The sequence below is a fragment of the Stigmatopora nigra genome, chromosome 8, assembly GCF_051989575.1.
Source record: "Stigmatopora nigra isolate UIUO_SnigA chromosome 8, RoL_Snig_1.1, whole genome shotgun sequence".
Classification (NCBI taxonomy): domain Eukaryota; kingdom Metazoa; phylum Chordata; class Actinopteri; order Syngnathiformes; family Syngnathidae; genus Stigmatopora; species Stigmatopora nigra.
Genome location: NC_135515.1, coordinates 1,115,672 through 1,133,573, shown reverse-complemented (window position 1 = coordinate 1,133,573; position 17,902 = coordinate 1,115,672). Strand labels below are relative to the sequence as shown.

General features: G+C 38.7%; 1 protein-coding gene across 4 annotated transcripts in view; it reads left to right on the top strand.

Moving 5' to 3' along the window:
* Nucleotides 1–17,591, top strand: part of grik4 (glutamate receptor, ionotropic, kainate 4) — a 163,496-nt gene extending 145,905 nt beyond the window's left edge. For 3 of the 4 annotated variants that reach the window (XM_077722800.1, XM_077722801.1, XM_077722803.1), the window contains 9 exons: nt 1,156–1,359; nt 4,365–4,478; nt 10,370–10,479; nt 12,577–12,750; nt 13,243–13,408; nt 14,394–14,619; nt 15,756–15,884; nt 15,955–16,073; nt 17,111–17,591. In XM_077722800.1, the coding sequence (XP_077578926.1) occupies nt 1,156–1,359; nt 4,365–4,478; nt 10,370–10,479; nt 12,577–12,750; nt 13,243–13,408; nt 14,394–14,619; nt 15,756–15,884; nt 15,955–16,073; nt 17,111–17,527 (1,659 nt within the window). In that variant the 3' untranslated portion in view covers nt 17,528–17,591. The remainder of the gene's footprint in view (nt 1–1,155; nt 1,360–4,364; nt 4,479–10,369; nt 10,480–12,576; nt 12,751–13,242; nt 13,409–14,393; nt 14,620–15,755; nt 15,885–15,954; nt 16,074–17,110) is intronic. The other variant, XM_077722802.1, reaches the window with a different exon arrangement.
* The last annotated feature ends 311 nt before the right edge of the window (nt 17,592–17,902 follow it).

The following is a 17,902-nucleotide window of genomic DNA, read 5'->3' as shown; positions in this document are numbered from 1 at the left end:
GAGCAGGCTTGAGAGGTAAATTTGGTCTTGTCACATCATTACAAGTTGCAAAATGCAAATAAATGTCTTCCAGGCAGAGGAGAAAGAAAATGAAGTGCTATTCACTGGCGGCAGATTGCTATGCCGGTCTAACCTGAAACATGGAACTATAATAATATGATCTTACACGCAAATATTCTCATTCATAGTGGCAGTTGTTAATAATAACTGCAATAGATTTGGAATAAATAGCAAAATTGCCTTGTCCGTACATCGGGAAGGTTTTTTTTAATACATTAGCATAACAAAACAGCTTGTGTATGCCTATTGAACTGGTAATATTGATAATAAACACTACTAAATTGTGAATAAGGCATGTTGTAAATATATTATGCTGAAATGGGTGGTGGCTATTTAAAGGAATGATACTTTTTTTGTGCCCTGTGATTGGCTAATCATCCATTCATCTGTCTGGTGACCGTAGTTGGCCAGCGTAGGCTACAGCACCCCCGCGAAAGATGTAATTGTAAGGTTGATCAAAAAGCAAACCTTGATTTTGAGTCGTATTGTTTTTAGGATGTTATTTAAAAGGCCATAATTTGTAATATAAAGTAAAGTTGAAACCATTGTCATGTGACCTTACAAGATTGAATTAAATAGAAATTAATGCTTTTATTGTCAATATATAAGTATAATATTAACAACATATTTAAGAAAACTCACCTAAGAGAAGGCTGTTTCAATTATATTCTTTTCACGACTCTTCCAAATCAAACTGCTTTGACTTACAACTTCGTTTTTGAACTCCATCGCTTGTATCTCAAATCAACGTCCTCTCCAAAACAAGACAGATTTTTTTTTGTCAACATCAGCTAAAGAAAAAGCTGTTTTAATTATATTTTCTGCTCACGACACTTCCAAATCAAAGTGCTTTGACTTACAACTTCATTTTTTAACTCCGTTGCTTGCATCTCAAAACGAGTCGGAATTTTCTCAGACATCATCAACCCAAACCACCGAAATTTAGCTCTGTAATATTGCGCCTTGTATGATAATATATAAAATATTGCCCTAAACAGTTTTTTGAATATATCTGAATATAAAACAATTGAAATGATTAAGTTTCAAAAAATAACCGATTGTTAATGCTAACTTTTTTCTTTTTCCGACATCCAGGAGAATCCGTATGTAATGCTACGAGCTAACCACCAGGAAATGGAAGGCAACGAACGCTACGAAGGCTTCTGCGTGGACATGCTAAAAGAGCTATCGGCCATTCTCAAGTTTAAATATCGAATCCGATTAGTGGGGGACGGACAATACGGAGCCCCGGGAGCCAATGGAACGTGGAGCGGCATGGTGGGAGAACTCATCTCTAGGGTAAGTTATTACAACATAAATAAACATGTTGATCTCATCAAAAGTAGACTGCGTAAAGTCGGGAAAATCGCAAGGAAATTCTCCAAGGATTTGCACATAAACACCCCAGGGAAATTTTATTTAACGGATCGTGCTTTTGCGTTTTTTCCACCAAAATGGACATTTTTTGCAGTGTGCTATATGCCTTTAAGGTAGATTTTTTTTTTATAGAAAAAGAAAAATGCATTAGCAATAACAGCAAAAATATTGTCAAGTAGATTAAAAATGTCGAGTCATGTTTTTTTTGAGTGATTCATTGTCAATGTTGAATCTCTCAAAAAAAAACACCCAAAAATTCCAATTAAACCCCCCAAAAAGTGCTTAGCAATCTTTCCTTCCAAACATTTAATCTTTTCAACCTTTTGCCTTTCAAGCTCCTAAAGTCTACAAAAATAGTTGCGACACATCAAGGTCGTTCTTGTCTGCTATTCTGAAAAAAAATTCAAAAAAGAACATGTTAAAATGAGACTTTTGTCATCACAGAACGTAAAAATCGTCGATTTTCCAACTATAAAACTTGATATAAACGACACTGATTTATTCTAGGTAGGCCTTCATGTTTTTTTATTGACTCTATGAACTATGCTACCGCGTTTTCTACCAATGACATAACGTTATTTATACCATCTATATACAACCCAGTTTAAATTTCTCTCCCTTGTGATTAATATGACAAGGCATGAGTCAAAACTGCAAGCAATATAATACGCCTGTTATGTATATAATGCTGGTTTACAAACCTCTTTTTAAATGTCCCTTTATTCAATTTGTCACAGGTTAAAGGTCATTTGGAAGAATCCTTCCACTGTGGAATAAAACAATTCATTTTGCATGGTTTTAGGTTTCCAGGCGGAAGGAAGGCATTAAATAAAACAAAGAAAGTGGCACTTTTGTCAGCTCGGTGGATGAAGGCGACAAAAAAGACCGCCGGGGTTACACAATAACTGCCATTGCCTTTTACATTGAGCAATATTTTACTGAAGTACTCTGACAGATGTCAAAAAAAAACCAAAGCTGAGCATTAGCCTTCGTATTTTGGATTTTTTGACCCGTTTTTTTTTCATTAGAATGTTCAACTTCTCATTTTCAAATCCAACTTTCATCAAAAAACAGCACAAAAAACGATTGATTTTTTTTGACTCCACTTGTGATGCTGTCAGGTAAAAATAAATAATAATAATTGGCTTCAAAAACAATAAATTGTAAAAAAAGAAATGTCACCAAAGCGTAACAGCCAAGTCCTGAAAAAATAGCACAAAAAAATCCAAATTGGGTATTTATTACATTCTCCCCAGGCTTGTGTGGGTTTTCTCTGGGTACTCTACTTTCCTTGAAAAATGCATGCTAACTAGCTAAACACTCTAAATTGCCTTTACCATTAATTGTTGACGTTTTTTTAGTGCCATGCAATTAGCAGGTCACCAAATTCAAGTTATCTGGGTTAGACTCCGGCACCCCCTGCAAACCTTATGAAAATATAAGCCAATCAGAAAATCCGAAATAAAATTTAATAGAAAACTTAACTTTTTTAACACTGGAAACTATAACAGCAGGCAGGCATAGAAATCCAGTTTTCAGACTTACGTGGGTTTTTTTCTGGGTACTCCCCCAAAAAATACATACTAGGCTAACTAGCTAAACACTCTAAATTGCCTCTACCACAATTTTTTGACCGTCTTTTAGTGCCCTGCAATTGGCTGATCACCAAATTCAAGTTATCTAGATTAGACTCCGGCACCCCCTGCGAACCTTATGAGGATATAAGCCAACCAGAAAATCACAAATTGAATAGGAAACCTAACTTTTTTTGTCTCCCCGGTAACAAACACTAGAAGGCATAACAGCAGGCAGGCATAGAAATCCAGTTATCAATATTAATATTCTATTGTGTCATAAATAATTCAGTGGCTGTTACTACTGCGTGTTCATCTTGCAAAAGATCTGCCTTTGTAGAAATTGCCTCAACGCAACCCCAAGCCCCCCCGCCCGCCCGCATGTGGCTTCCTTCCGGCGCTGGTTGCAGCCAATCAGACTTTCAAACCACTGGGAGTTTTTAAAAGAAAAAGAAAACCAGCTTTGCTATTGCCGATAATAAATTTTGTCGAGTACGCGAAATACGCCCAAAACAGACGTCTGTCTTTGCAGTTTTGCGCAAAACGCAGACATAATAATGACGATAGATTTGTGGTACGTTTACTAAACTGCTACTATTTGTCAGAAATCCACTTCAGTTCTTTTAGGTTTTTTTGAAGGTTTATTGTACTTTTTTTTGCAAAAATATGTCATCTATTCTTTTTTAGCCATTCTGGAGGGATGTCTAATCCTTGGTAAAGGATTTTTATCAATGTGCTATGGGATATTTAATGCACTGCTAGTTCTTTTGTATGAAAAAAAAGCTTAATTTGACAGAATATGTGGTATGAAATTAATTTCTAATCTGTTGTAAAGGTTTTAGGTCATGTATATTGCAAAAAAAATCATAATAAATAATCTTTTTTACAAAATTTGAACCGGGATGATCTGGGGTAAGGTAAATAGTTTTATTTTCAGATGCTAATGAGAATTGTAGTGCAGTTATTGAGCAGAAGGTGATGGTTCAAAGGCCACTTTTTTTAGTGGGATCGAAAGATTTGATTAATTATGGATTAATTATGGATCAAGAACAGCAGGTCATGCATTTGTAGTCCCATCTGCAGTGATGCATTCTTCCCAATCCCCTTCAACAACTCCATGTGCTCTTGTTTCCAATCTTTGTCCCCCCCCACGGGGTGATGACATCGACCTTAAAGTTGTATTTTACAGCCTTGTTTGTCTCTTGGCAATTGCAAACCTGTGTTTTAGCAGACATTACTTTGTCGGGGGACTTTTTCCGGGATGTTTTTGCCACACTGAAGACTATTTTGAGTCTATATCTCAATGATATTGCTTGGCTCAACAAGAAATGTCTTTTCTGTTGTCGTTTTCAGAAAGCCGATTTGGCAGTGGCCGGCCTGACCATCACAGCCGAGCGGGAAAAAGTCATCGACTTCTCCAAACCCTTCATGACCCTCGGCATCAGCATCATGTACCGCGTACATTTGGTGAGATATATTTTACAGCCTATTCCGGAATAATCCAATCAATTTGAAAGTGAATTGAGAAATTAACTCTTGTTTTTTGGTTGTGTATTTCAAAAGTGATAATATAATTAGTTGTGGGGTTGTGCTGTTGACAGAGTTTGAGATGACATTGGGGTGTTTTAATTTAGAAAAAGAGTGGGTAAACTATTCCGGAATGGACCGTAGTAGGTGTGGGTTTTCGTTCCAATTTATAAGAGGAATCCTTTCCACCAATCTGGGATTTTAGGAGTACAATCAGTGGATAGCGGTTAGATCAAGGGTGTCAGAATATTATATATCAGAATATATAATAGACAATTATTGGTTTAAAAGGGGGAAAATCAAGAAATTTAGTATACATCAGACCATTTTAGATATAATATTTAGATTTTTTTTTTACAAATGGATGAAAAGAACTGGATTAAAAGCCCTGAATATTCAGGTTTTTATAGATGTAAAACAATGTTTATTTGAGCTTTTTTTATTTATTTTTAGATTTTACAAAATGATTTTTTAACTGAAAAACACAGAAAAAAATGATTAAAAAATACAACTATTGATTTAAAAGGTGGCAAAATCAGGAAATTTAATATACATCTATACTCTTCATTTGAAATTGATCCTAAAACAGAAAGTCAGCAATCATGATTTACTTTGCCGGACCACACAAAATGATTCGGCGGGCCACATTTGGCCCCCGGGCCGCCACTTTCACACATTTAGAACAAAGGTAGCCAATTCACTTGATCCAGGTGTACTAGTCCAGGAAAATATGAAAAAACAGACCGGATAGCGCCTCTCAAGTACCGTATTTGGCCACCCCTGGTTAAGAAAGAAGTTAATTTTAATAACATTGCTATAACGAAAAAAACCTGAAAAGATTTTGTGGCTTCCAACACAAAGTATTGTATAAAAGAGAAGAAAACAGATCAAGGAACCTTCAGGAAAAGAAAAAAAAACAACAACAAAGTTTGGAATCTTTGGAGGCTATGTTTGCAAAATGGAAGGCCCATTCATCAAGGCCGGCCGACCTCCTCTTTCACCCAAGGTGACCATAATGGCACTGGCCACTAAGGAAACAGACTCTTTGTCATCCACCAGGAGCGTTTATTCCCCTTTCAGTAGGATAGCACTTGTTGTAAACTGTTCCCTTTTTTGTGTACCGCCCTCATTGTCGGCACGCAGCGCTAATGGCTGGGGCAGTGCGCCACGCAATTGAGCAGTTGGGGAGACTCAATCGATGGACTCAGCAGGTGTGCTTGTGAAGGGCTGCTGGCTAGAGTGCTACCTGTGGAGTCAGGACAAGGAGTTTAGAAGGAAAAACATCATCCTGTTGAATGGACGGAAGAGACTCGCTTGGTGCGCCTTTTCTTGGGAAGTCGTCGAAGAACTGAAAGTGACACTTATAGCCATGGATGTGGTTTAAAAAATCATAACGGGGCCAATTTGAGTGAAATTTGGAGTTAACTAATAATAATGAATATAGGGCGGGCCGAGTTTATTTAAATTTTTATGTTATTTAAAAAGAAATCTTATTTAAAACTCATTTTAGTCAAAGTAATGATTGTCAGATAAGATGTGGGTATTATTTTCCCAACACAATCTACCAGTTCATCTCATTTTCAGTATATCTCTTACAAAATATCTGCATTATGCATCTTTTTGGCATGTTATTAATTGCTTACTTATCTCTAAAAACTTTTGAGCCTGTCAACTTTGAGAAGATTTAAATCAGGCCTTTTAAGTTATTCAGGTTCATGTCTGCCAAGGGTCTGCTGAAAATATTGTTTTATAGTTTTGAGATGGTTAAATTGTGGAGAAAAGTTGTAATTTCCAGATTAAATGAATTTGTGGCAGCCAATGAGCTTCACAATAGGTTCCATCATGGACATTTTGCCCATTAAAATGGACATAAATCATCAAATATTACGTTTTCTGTAGATTTGCAGACATCTTTACTTGGCCTCAGTCATCATTCACCATGCCACAACATGCCCTCGTGCTATTGGCTGGCCCTTTCCCTTGTGTCACCTTCATCGTCTACGTCCTCAAAAGTCAGGTGAAGGATTCTTCATCAAAAGTCAATGTAGTCATTTCCGTACTCCTATGTCAAGGTAATGCCGTCTATATGTTTATTTATGGATTCAACTAGCACAGATGGAGCTTCATTTGATTTGATTTACGATCGCCGAGGAGGATTGAGGACGCTCACAAGTCAAGTTATTGTGTTGGATGTTTATGGATGGGTTTTGAGAGGTAGTGATATTATTGTGGAGACTGACCTTATGACCCCGACGGAATCAGACGTGCTTTTGTTTGGTTGAGGGGGGGTTGGCAGAAGATCAGAAAGAGGAAGTCAATGAGGAAGGAGTAGTCTGAATAGTTGAAATGACAATGGGAAGTGTCCTTCACTGAGTCAGTATTCAGACCGAGAGTCTCCAGGGGCCAAGCAACATGGTGGCGTGCATACAAAGAGGCAACCATGAAAAGGTGAAATCCTTGACTGGGTAACCTCACAAGCTCCTTCAGACATGAGGTAAAAGAAGAAGAAGAAGTAATACAAGTCCATTTGAGAGCCAGAAGAATGGCCTCTTCTAGTCCAAGGGTGTCAGACTCCATTTCATGTGGGCCGGACCATTTTAGATATAATATGTAGAACTGGACTAAAGGTCCTAAATATTCATTTTTTTATAGATTTAAAACAATGTTTATTTTAGGTTTTTTTTATGTATATTTTTAGATTTTACAAAATGATTTTTTAACTAAAAACACAGAAAAATGGATTAAAAATGACAATTATTGATTTAAAACAGGGAATATCAGGAAATTTAATATACATCTATACTCTTCATTTTAATTAGATTTTAAAACAAAAAGTCGGCACTAATTTTTTACTTTTGGACCACACAAGGTGATGTGGTGGGCCAGATTTGGCCCCGCACCGCAACTTTGACACCAGCGTTCTAGTCCTTAATGGTGGTTCATATTATTAAGTCTTGATGTTCTGTTTTTTGCTGGCAAAATTTCTCATTCAGATTATTTAGTATTCATTCCTAAGCAGTGGTTTACTTTTTAGTCTGTTATTTTTAGTCAAATAATCCCCTTGCTAAAGGCGACAATGATAATAAAGGACATTTTCTGGTCCTTATGTGACATCACACGGTTATTGTAATTGTACTATGTGATCGTGTATTTGTTGTGGGACAGCAAAAAAAGCATACAGTAGTTTTTTTTTTTGTCAATGAATGACAGCACAAACAACCAGTGACAAGATTTGAAAGGTGCTGGCATAAACACAAACACAGCGCTGTGGTCTTTGTCTGTCATGTGCAAACAAACAAAGCAACTCACCCACAAATACGGCGAGCCAGCGAGCGGGCGAGTAGGAGGCCAACCAAACATGTACTGAAAAGCAGTTGTTGTCATCTGAAACAAATACAATATTTGCCGACAAGGAATTATGAATTAGAAGTGTCCTATCCTGGATTACAGTCGTGTCAGTGATGATTTTTTTATGGAGACTTTCGGATATTTATATATAGGTTATGTAATGATAATCTACGCAGGTTGAATTGAGGTGTGTGTGGTATTGAGTATGTTAAATCAATTAATCCTAATCCCAGGCGTAATTTGTCTATTTTAACACAGGTTGAATTGAGGTAAATGGAGTCTGGGCTCCTTTTTTGATGGTGTTTGTTGTTGTTGTTTTTATTCCAAATCAAGAATGTAAGGGAGAAGTATGTGTTTTGAAATCAATTAATCCTAATCTCAATGTAATCTGTCTATTTCATCACAGGTTGAATTGAGGTAAATGGAGTCGGGGTTCTTTTTCGATGGTGCATTTGTTTGTTGTTGTTTTTTCCTTTTTATTCCAAATCAAAAACGATATCGAAAATTAAGCAGTTTGAAATAATCCCAAATTTAATCTGTCTGTTTAATTGGCCATATCGTCAAAAAACTTAAATGAATTAGTAGTAGCTATTCATCAAATCACTTAAATTGAATTATCCATGCGAAATGTCAATGCAAAAAGCTTAATATTTTTATTGTTAGTTTATTATTTCCCTTTAGTAGTTTGAGGTATATATTCAATGAGGTATTTATGGTTCTTCATGTACCTCATTGATGATTAAAAATCCTCAACAAAACGACCCGCGTGCCGCAAATTGAATTTTGCTCGCCACTAAACGACAAATTAGCGAGGCGTTTCAACATTGGTGGCGTCCTCAGAGACTTCATTATTTACCATTGGACTGCCATTTTATTTTTTTATTTTAGGGTGGCGTGGAGGGCGGCGGCGGTGGCGATATGGTAATTGAAGAGCTTGTTGCATAGTCGTAAATGGAACAGTTGCTGGTGTGATCGGATTCACAGTTTAACTGTCCCACTGACCCTTTCATGGTCACTACACAGATGGCACATCTCCGCCAAAGTGAATCATATTCCAAATGTCGGCGCTATGCGAGAACACACACAGCACCCGCATAAATTTACCGTGGCTCTGCTTCATTCGTAATTGGTCCCGTTTAAAGGACATTGGTGGTAAAGCAACGCAATACTCCCACTGGGTGGGAAAAGGGATAAAGTAGAAAAAGGTTACACAAGCAGGTACAGTCTTTATACCTGTTAACTTATGTTTTTCCTGGATTTTAGATTTATTCGATCATTTCAAATGGTGTACGCCGTATAACAACTTTTGTACAGGATTTTTCAAGTGTATTTTTTTGGTAAAAACTCGTTTTAACCAGGTAGATTCGTATATTGCTAATATTGTCATGCTTTAAGCAAGATATGCGCACAAACATTCCCTTTTCACCCATTTGCCCTTTTCACTATATAAATATAGCGTGTCAGCAAGCAATGTACCCAGACATCTCCAGAAATTTTAATTTAACGCATATTGATTGGGCACCCTGTCCATTTTGGAGAATATTTTAGACTTAAGTACGCACTATGTGAGTAAATATTGCATTTGTATAGTTTTTTTATCGGTTTAGAGGAATTACAATCATTAAAATGGCTGAGTTTGACTGGTATGAGACTTTTTATATGCTTATAATTGTTATATTTAATGAATACACTTCTTGATAATTGTCGTTGTATTTTTGTATTGGAGGGAAAATATGTAGTATGGTTTTTAGTGAGAATAGGGTTGATCTTACTTTGCAGTTTTTCCGATAATTGTAGTCTACGTTATGTGATATTTGAGGGATTACTGTAATAGTATTTTTAGCAGTTATTGATGGACATTTTTTTGACTTTGTGTGTTTGAAAAAGCCTTTACGAAAAGGAAGTTTGAGTCTATTTCCCAAGTTTTATATACAGTAGTCTTCTTTTAGTACACCGTGTTGTTTAGCACTTGACAAATTGTGTTAATTCCATTTTTACAACTTGATCCTTGGGAGTAGAACTCTTATTATTTGCCATCTTATATCAATATTTTTCCGCACTTGACTGTATTTATTCTCCCAGAGAGACCTGCTTTATGACTGTTGATCTGAAAGTTTACATGCAAACAAGAGATTTTCGCCACGACGTTATCAGCTTCCAGCAGAGAATCGTTGCTTATCGCATTCAACTAGCCTTGTTTACTGCCACACTGTTGCAGACAGCTGTAAATGTTGATTAACTCGCTGTAAACTCAGCTCGTCCGGCAGCGGACGCACGCTGGAACTTGCCTGCTAATTAATCTCATTGTCTATGTGGGAAGGATGCTGACGATGTGTTGCGTGTCGCCATTTAAGGGGGCGGGGGGCTTCAACTCTCACCCACCCCTACGTTGAACGTCCTTGTCGGCTTGGATTAAGCGGTTTAAATGCGAACGTATTTGATTGTAGGGCTGTAAAATCAACTCCATCCCGTCTTTGTTTCAGGGTCGTCGGCCAGGCTACTTCTCTTTCCTGGACCCCTTCTCCCCGGGCGTCTGGCTCTTCATGCTGCTGGCTTACTTGGCCGTCAGCTGTGTGCTCTTCTTAGTGGCCAGGTAAACACACACACACATACATAACCAACATACCCACCCATCCACACACACACCCACACACACCCAACACACATCACACACCCATTATACACACACATCACACACCCCTTATACACACACATACCCACCCACCAACACACACACCCACACCCAACACATACACACAACCCACACATCCACATAAAACCCACCCACCCACATAAGAAAAACACAAACACCCACACACACACATCCATCCACCCACCCACACACACATCCACCCACCCGCACATCACACACATAACCAGCCACACACACACACACACACACATCCACCCACACATCCACCCACCCACACATCACACGCATAACCACACACACACACGCACATGCACATAACAAACACACACACAACCCACACACACACACAACCCACACACCCACATAAAAACCTACCCACCCACTCAAGAAAAACACAGCCCCCATCCACCCACCCACACACATACACACACACAACCCACACACCCACATACAAACCTACCCATCCACTCAAGAAAATAACAACCCCCATCCACACACACACACACACACACACACACACCCACACACACACATCTAACCACCAACCCACCTACATTCATACACACACATACACACTTGTTGTCGTGCATCATTGCAATAAAGTCTTTATATTTGGAGAAATGAAGATGGTAGCCATGTTAAGAAAAAAGTCCAACTTCATTTTGTTTTGACCCGTCACCATGGGAACCCATCATCTCGCCAACCCGATAAAAATGACATAAATGTGATAAAAACAAAAGTACAGAAACTAATGCAAGGCCACTTATAAGAAAAAGTTATGATTTTTTTTTATTTCTCTTTTTAATGTTTATTTTCCTTAAATTATTTTACTTTTTCCCCTCATCTAGATAATAGCATTAATTTAATTTCTAATATTGACTTATTTTAATCACCAACTATTGATTTACAAAACCTCATGCCTTCAACAGCATATTTTTTAAGCCTTTGACATCTTTTTGATGATTTAAGGCTTAAATAAATACACATGAATTGACTTGGCTAAATTAACTTGCCATTGAAACTACTGTTGAATCATCATTCCAAAATGGCCCCATTTTCTCAATCCCTCTGCCTGAAAATATTTGGTTTCTGGTTTTGCCTTTGGAAATCACATGACCATCTGCCATCCTGCAGGAATCCCGAATTCCTGTTGAAAAGGTCTCCTGTGATGGAATAAAAACAAGAAACCAGAGAACACAACAGTCTTTGTGTGTTTAGTTCTACAGGCGGAGAGGGGGGGGGGGTTACATGTTTTGATCCTCTTCGCTCACCCCCTCCAGGTGATGAAGCCCACCAATGAGAAAAGCAATGCTCTTTTGCCTCAACTGGGTTTTCATCATAACACTGACACCGTGTGGTCACACAGAAGAATGCAATTGAATTCATTTCAATGCAATACAATGCATTTCAATGAAATATAATGCCTTTCAATGCAATATAATGCCTTTCAATGCAATATAATGCCTTTCAATGCAATATAATGCATTCCAATGCAATTTAATGCATTTCCATGCAATGTAAAGCAGCTATGAGTTCATGCATTTTCCTGGGGGGTGCTGGAGCCTAACCTAGCTAACTAGAAGGACTCACAGAATTGGTGGCTCGGCAGAAGGAGACAAACAACAGCCAATCACAGTTATGCACCATTTAGACAGTACATATTTGGCACCATCTAAATGCAAAATAATGCATTTGAATGCAATTCAATGCATTTCAATGCAATTTAATGCATTTCCATATCTTCTTGATTTTAGCTTGGAATTTACACCCCCCAAAAAAGTTGTTTCTCCAAACTTACTTTTTCCAAACGAAGGCTTTTCATTTATGACAAACTTTAGGATGAAAGCAGGCAGCTCATCGGGATGAGAAGTCAGTAGACCCCCGAAGGCAAATCAAAAGTCTTTGTAACTCCCTTGCCTTCTCTCTTTTACCTGTTTTATGTGAACGCCAATACTTTAAGTGACTAGAATTCCCACGTGCGTACGTACGCGGCTCGCCCGGAGCCTGGCAAACTGTTTCACGTCTTGTTCCTGGCAGATTGACACCTTACGAGTGGTACAACCCGCATCCCTGCCTAAAAGGACGCTGCAACCTCCTCATCAACCAGTACTCGCTGGGAAACAGTTTGTGGTTTCCTGTCGGGGGTTTTATGCAGCAAGGGTCCACCATCGCTCCCAGGGCGCTGTCCACAAGATGCGTCAGCGGAGTCTGGTCAGTACCTCATTTAAATTCCATATACAGACGCTCCCCTACTTACGAGTTAGGTTCCGAGCACTTGTTCATAAGTTGAAAGTGTTCATAAGTTGAAAGTGTTCATAAGTTGAAAGTGTTCATAAGTTGAAAGTGTTCATAAGTTGAAAGTGTTCATAAGTTGAAAGTGTTCATAAGTTGAAAGTGTTCATAAGTTGAAAGTGTTCATAAGTTGAAAGTGTTCATAAGTTGAAAGTGTTCATAAGTTGAAAGTGTTCATAAGTTGAAAGTGTTCATAAGTTGAAAGTGTTCATAAGTTGAAATTCTTCAAATTGAAGTTGATTCAGTACTATATTTTGTATTATAATTTACGTTTAAGGCCTATATAAGTATTGTTACGGCTGGAAGCTTGAAGGTTTATATGAGTGCATTTGTATGTTTAAGGCTTGTATAAGTAACCAGCATTGGTTTGTACTAAACTTGTTCGCCACCCATTATTACTTTTTGCCGCAGGTGGGCGTTTACGTTAATAATCATCTCGTCGTACACCGCCAACCTGGCCGCCTTCCTCACCGTTCAGAGGATGGAGGTGCCCATCGAGTCGGTGGACGACCTGGCGGACCAGACGGCCATCGAATACGGCACCATGCACGGAGGCTCCACCATGACCTTTTTCCGGGTCAGTTCTCACGTTAAGAGAAATGCGAGAGAATAGCCGGGCTCTGTGACAGGAAGTGAAAAATGATGCGGGAGGAGGAAATAACTTCTATTGCTCTTGCGGCTGCTTCTCTTTGTGCTTTACTGCCCACCGTACTGTTAATTAAGTCGGTAAAGACCAGCTCAAAGAAGGAGGCGGCCACTTAGAATGCTAAGTAAAGAATGTGTTCCGCCAGGTGAGCACCGTAAAGACAACTTGCACTTTAATGAGGAGAAAAAAAATGCATTTCTGCTAGGAGAAAAAGTCATTTACTTTCAAGTCAGATGGAATTTCGATCTTAGAAGCATTTGGAATGGAATTCGTCAGCGCTGTAGTTCATATGAAGCGGCTTTATACAAAAGTAAAACCAATGGCTTGCTCATTTTTACATGTGGTGTGCGAAGACATGAAAAATTGAAGTTGGGGTTAAACTTTTCAGGGAAATACTGTTCAAAAGTCGTTGTTCCTAAATCTGTCTCTAGAACTTCAAATGTCAATTTGATTGAATATTAATTTTGGATTATTCATCTCATCTATCACTTACTTAAAAGTCAGATGGAATTTTGATCTCAAGAGCATTTGAAATGGGATTCATCAACTCCATAGTTCATATAAAGCGTCTTAATACAAGAGTAAAACCAATTGCTTGCTCATTTTTACATGTGGTGTGTGAATACATGAAAAATTGAAGTTAAGGTTAAACTTTTTCCAGGCAAATACTGTTCAAAAGTTTACCAATTGTTCCAAAATCTGACTCCAGAACTTCTAATGTCACTTGAATCGAATATTAATTTTGAATTATCCATCTCATGTCACACTCGCTCTTAACCAATAAGATGAAACTTTATTAAAGTTTACTATGAGTCAACATCCAATTGGAAAATGCAGGGTCTTTAATGGAAGAAAGATTGGAGATTGTTCACATTAAGGAACGTATGAAAGTTGTTTTCTTGTCTTGCTTTTGCAGAATTCCCGCTACCAGACGTACCAACGAATGTGGAATTTCATGCACTCAAAGCAACCCAGCGTGTTTGTGAAAAGTACGGAAGAGGGCATCGCCCGAGTACTCAATTCCAACTACGCCTACTTGTTGGAGAGTACCATGAACGAGTACTATCGTCAGAGGAACTGCAACTTGACGCAGATCGGCGGGCTTCTCGACACCAAGGGCTACGGGATCGGAATGCCGCTAGGTGAGTAAGCGGGGCCACCAAAAAAATTGAGTCGGAGAAAGTTTATTTGAAAAGTATAACACCAGAGATAACGGGTAAACTATTAGTAGCTGTCATGGGGAGAGGAGATGATGCAAAAAAAGTTTTCATAGAGCTTTTCTTTCTATGTGCTGATGGAGAAGTTGAGAAAGAAGAGAATTTGACTCCCCGTTGCGACGCCATTCGTTGCTTGCGCGAGTGTCTTTCGGCAATTTTACTTTGAACACGTGTTGAGGGAAGGAGTGTCGATGCAAAACATGACTTGAAAGTATACAGGTTTCCTTCAAATTATTTTCAAAGATGGCTAAGCTCGGCAATTCTTTTTCACAAATGTTGACTATACTTATCCATTTTCACTACTACTTTTTATTATGTAGACTACTTATTTATTACTTATGTATTTAGTATTATTATTTACTGATTATTGTACCTTTGTTTGTTGTTGTTTGTGTGCTCTCCATTACTAATGTTGTTTTTTATCCATGATTGTTTTTGTTTGTTTATTGTTTGTGTCTAGGTTTGTTTATTAGTTTTTGTTTAGGTTTGTTTATTTGTTTGTTTAGGTTTGTTTATAAGTTTGTGTTTGTTTAGGTTTGTTTATTAGTTTTTGTTTGTTTAGGTTTGTTTATTTGTTTGTTTAGGTTTGTTTATAAGTTTGTGTTTGTTTAGGTTTGTTTATTAGTTTTTGTTTGTTTAGGTTTGTTTATTTGTTTGTTTAGGTTTGTTTATAAGTTTGTGTTTGTTTAGGTTTGTTTATTAGTTTGTGTTTGTTTAGGTTTGTTTATTAGTTTGTTTGTTTGGGTTTGTTTATTGGTTTGTTTGTTTGGGTTTATTTGTTTGTGTGTTTGTTTTTTGTTTGTTTTTTTTGTTTGTTTTTGTTCTTGTTAATTGTGCACTTTGTGGTCAAAGTTTAAATCTCATTCTACTTTTATAATGACGTTTCCATTCAGTTCAATCCATTTTTCCCCAGAAACAAAAAATGAAGTATCCTACTAATTGCCTATTCCTTCTCACTAAAGTAACAATATATTCTTCCAAAGTACTAAAGTACTTCATTGCACAATGTCAACTATGTCCTGCCATCCTCACACAATATTTCTCCACCACTTTGACCTCAGGCTCTGTATACCGAGACGAGTTTGACCTGGCCATCCTCAAGCTGCAGGAGGACAATCGCTTGGAGATCCTCAAGAGGAAATGGTGGGACGGGGGCAAATGTCCCAAAGAAGAAGACCACCGTGCCAAAGGTTCTCATCCCATCCGTCCTCATCTCACACACCCCATTCCTCATCCAATCGCTTATCCGTCTTCCCGCAGGCCTGGGCATGGAAAACATTGGCGGCATCTTCGTGGTGCTGGTGTGCGGACTCCTGGTGGCCATTTTAATGGCGGTGCTGGAGTTTGCGTGGATGCTGAGGCACGCGCCAGGAAGCGAGGTGAGAGAGACCTATGTCACCTGCGTCTGCTTTGTGTCCCTGTACCCCCCGTGGCGTGTACCCCCCCGCGGGGCCGCCAGACTCACCCCACACTGAGCAGGTTTGCTCCTAGACAGTGAGCACAAAACCAAAGATTTACCTCAATATGGATTCTAAAAATAAATATATATAATATATTGCCTAGACTAGAGGATGTCCTGTTGAATGTAGTCCGATTTTTTTATGCTGATTTAATGGTGCTGGCAGTCGTAGCCTTTAAAGAGAAGATAGTGGGTGGGATTATTGACCTTTTGTTCAGGGGTGTGCAAACTTTTTTGCTCCTGGAAGCGCTTAAAAAAATAATACAAAAAATAATACAGAAAATACTGCAAAAAATAATACTAAAATACGACAAAAATACTACAGAAAATACGACAAAAATACTACAAGAAATACTATAAAAAAATACTACAAAAATACTACACAGAATACTACACAGAATACTACACAGAATACTACACAAAATACTAAACGAAATAATACAAAAAATCCTACAAAAATACTACCAAAAGTGTTTTGTTTCAATGTGATGATGCCTTCCGAATGGTACCCGATGACTGTGTTTATTCATTTTTTTTCCCGACTGGACGCCACACTGTGACTTACTTCCCTTCAATAAATGTCCCGTATGTGAAAGTCAATGCCAACTTGTGAGTCGTTCTTTTCAAACGGCAATGATCAGGGATTTGGTGCACGGATTTACAGATGTATTTTGACCTTTATTTATGTCTACTTAAAGAATATTTCAGTACGTCCTCCTATATAATTATATTTCAATACAACGGTGTTTTCCAATTGAAAGTTTGTGTTTCATTACATTAAATTTGATAACTTTATTCATCCCCTATTGTGGAAATTCCACTGTCATTAAATGGGTGAGAATACAGACACAGCAAAACCCATTTAAGACATTTTAGTCGATTATTTGACCTTTAACCTCTCACCATGCAATGGGCGTGTCCTCTCTCATCCCTTCTCTACCCATGACTTTGTTCCAGCAGTCGGCGTGCGAGGAGATGCTACGTGAACTGCAAGGCATCGTCCTATGTCACGACAGCCTGCAGGTGAGGCGTCGCCGAACTCCTACTCTCATTCGGCCAAGGCCCCTCCCCCAGGAGGAGCGCCGGGCGGCGTCGGCTGCGGCACAGGCCCAGGCACAGGCCGGCATGGTGGGCCTGGCTAACGGCAAACTGTGCGCCGGTACGGGACTGCCCGAGCCGCTCTCCCACAGACTTGCTCAAGAAGCCGCCCTAGTGGCCAGGGGCTGCAGCCACATCCGCATTTGCCCCGAATGCAGACGTTTCCAGGGGTTGCGGATGCGGCCCGGGGGGGTGGCCGGGACCCCGCCGTCCCCCACGCCCAGTGAGGAGAGTGTAGAGTGGGACAAGATGACCAATAGCAGCGAGCCGGAATAACAGGACGCTTTTGGGGGTGCTTTGCTACCAACAGAACTAAGGTAGTGACTCTAATTATTATTATTTTTTTGGTTTATCTTTGGGGACGATTTTATTTTTCTCGCTCATGGATGAGGGTTCCACGTCGGTCCTCGCTACTGCTTAACGGGACACCCCCCCCAAAAAAGAAAAACGGACAACAAGGCCGTAAGGTCATTTGTACTATGCAGTATTTTCAAGTCATTTATTAGTGTGACGCTTATCCTTTTATTTTTTCTCTTTTAAATTATTCCTGTCATCTGTTGGATTATCAGTGAAGGCTATTATTATTATTATTGTTATATTGTTCTTGGGGGGAAAAAATAAACATGATAAAAATTCCTTTTTAACCTGACC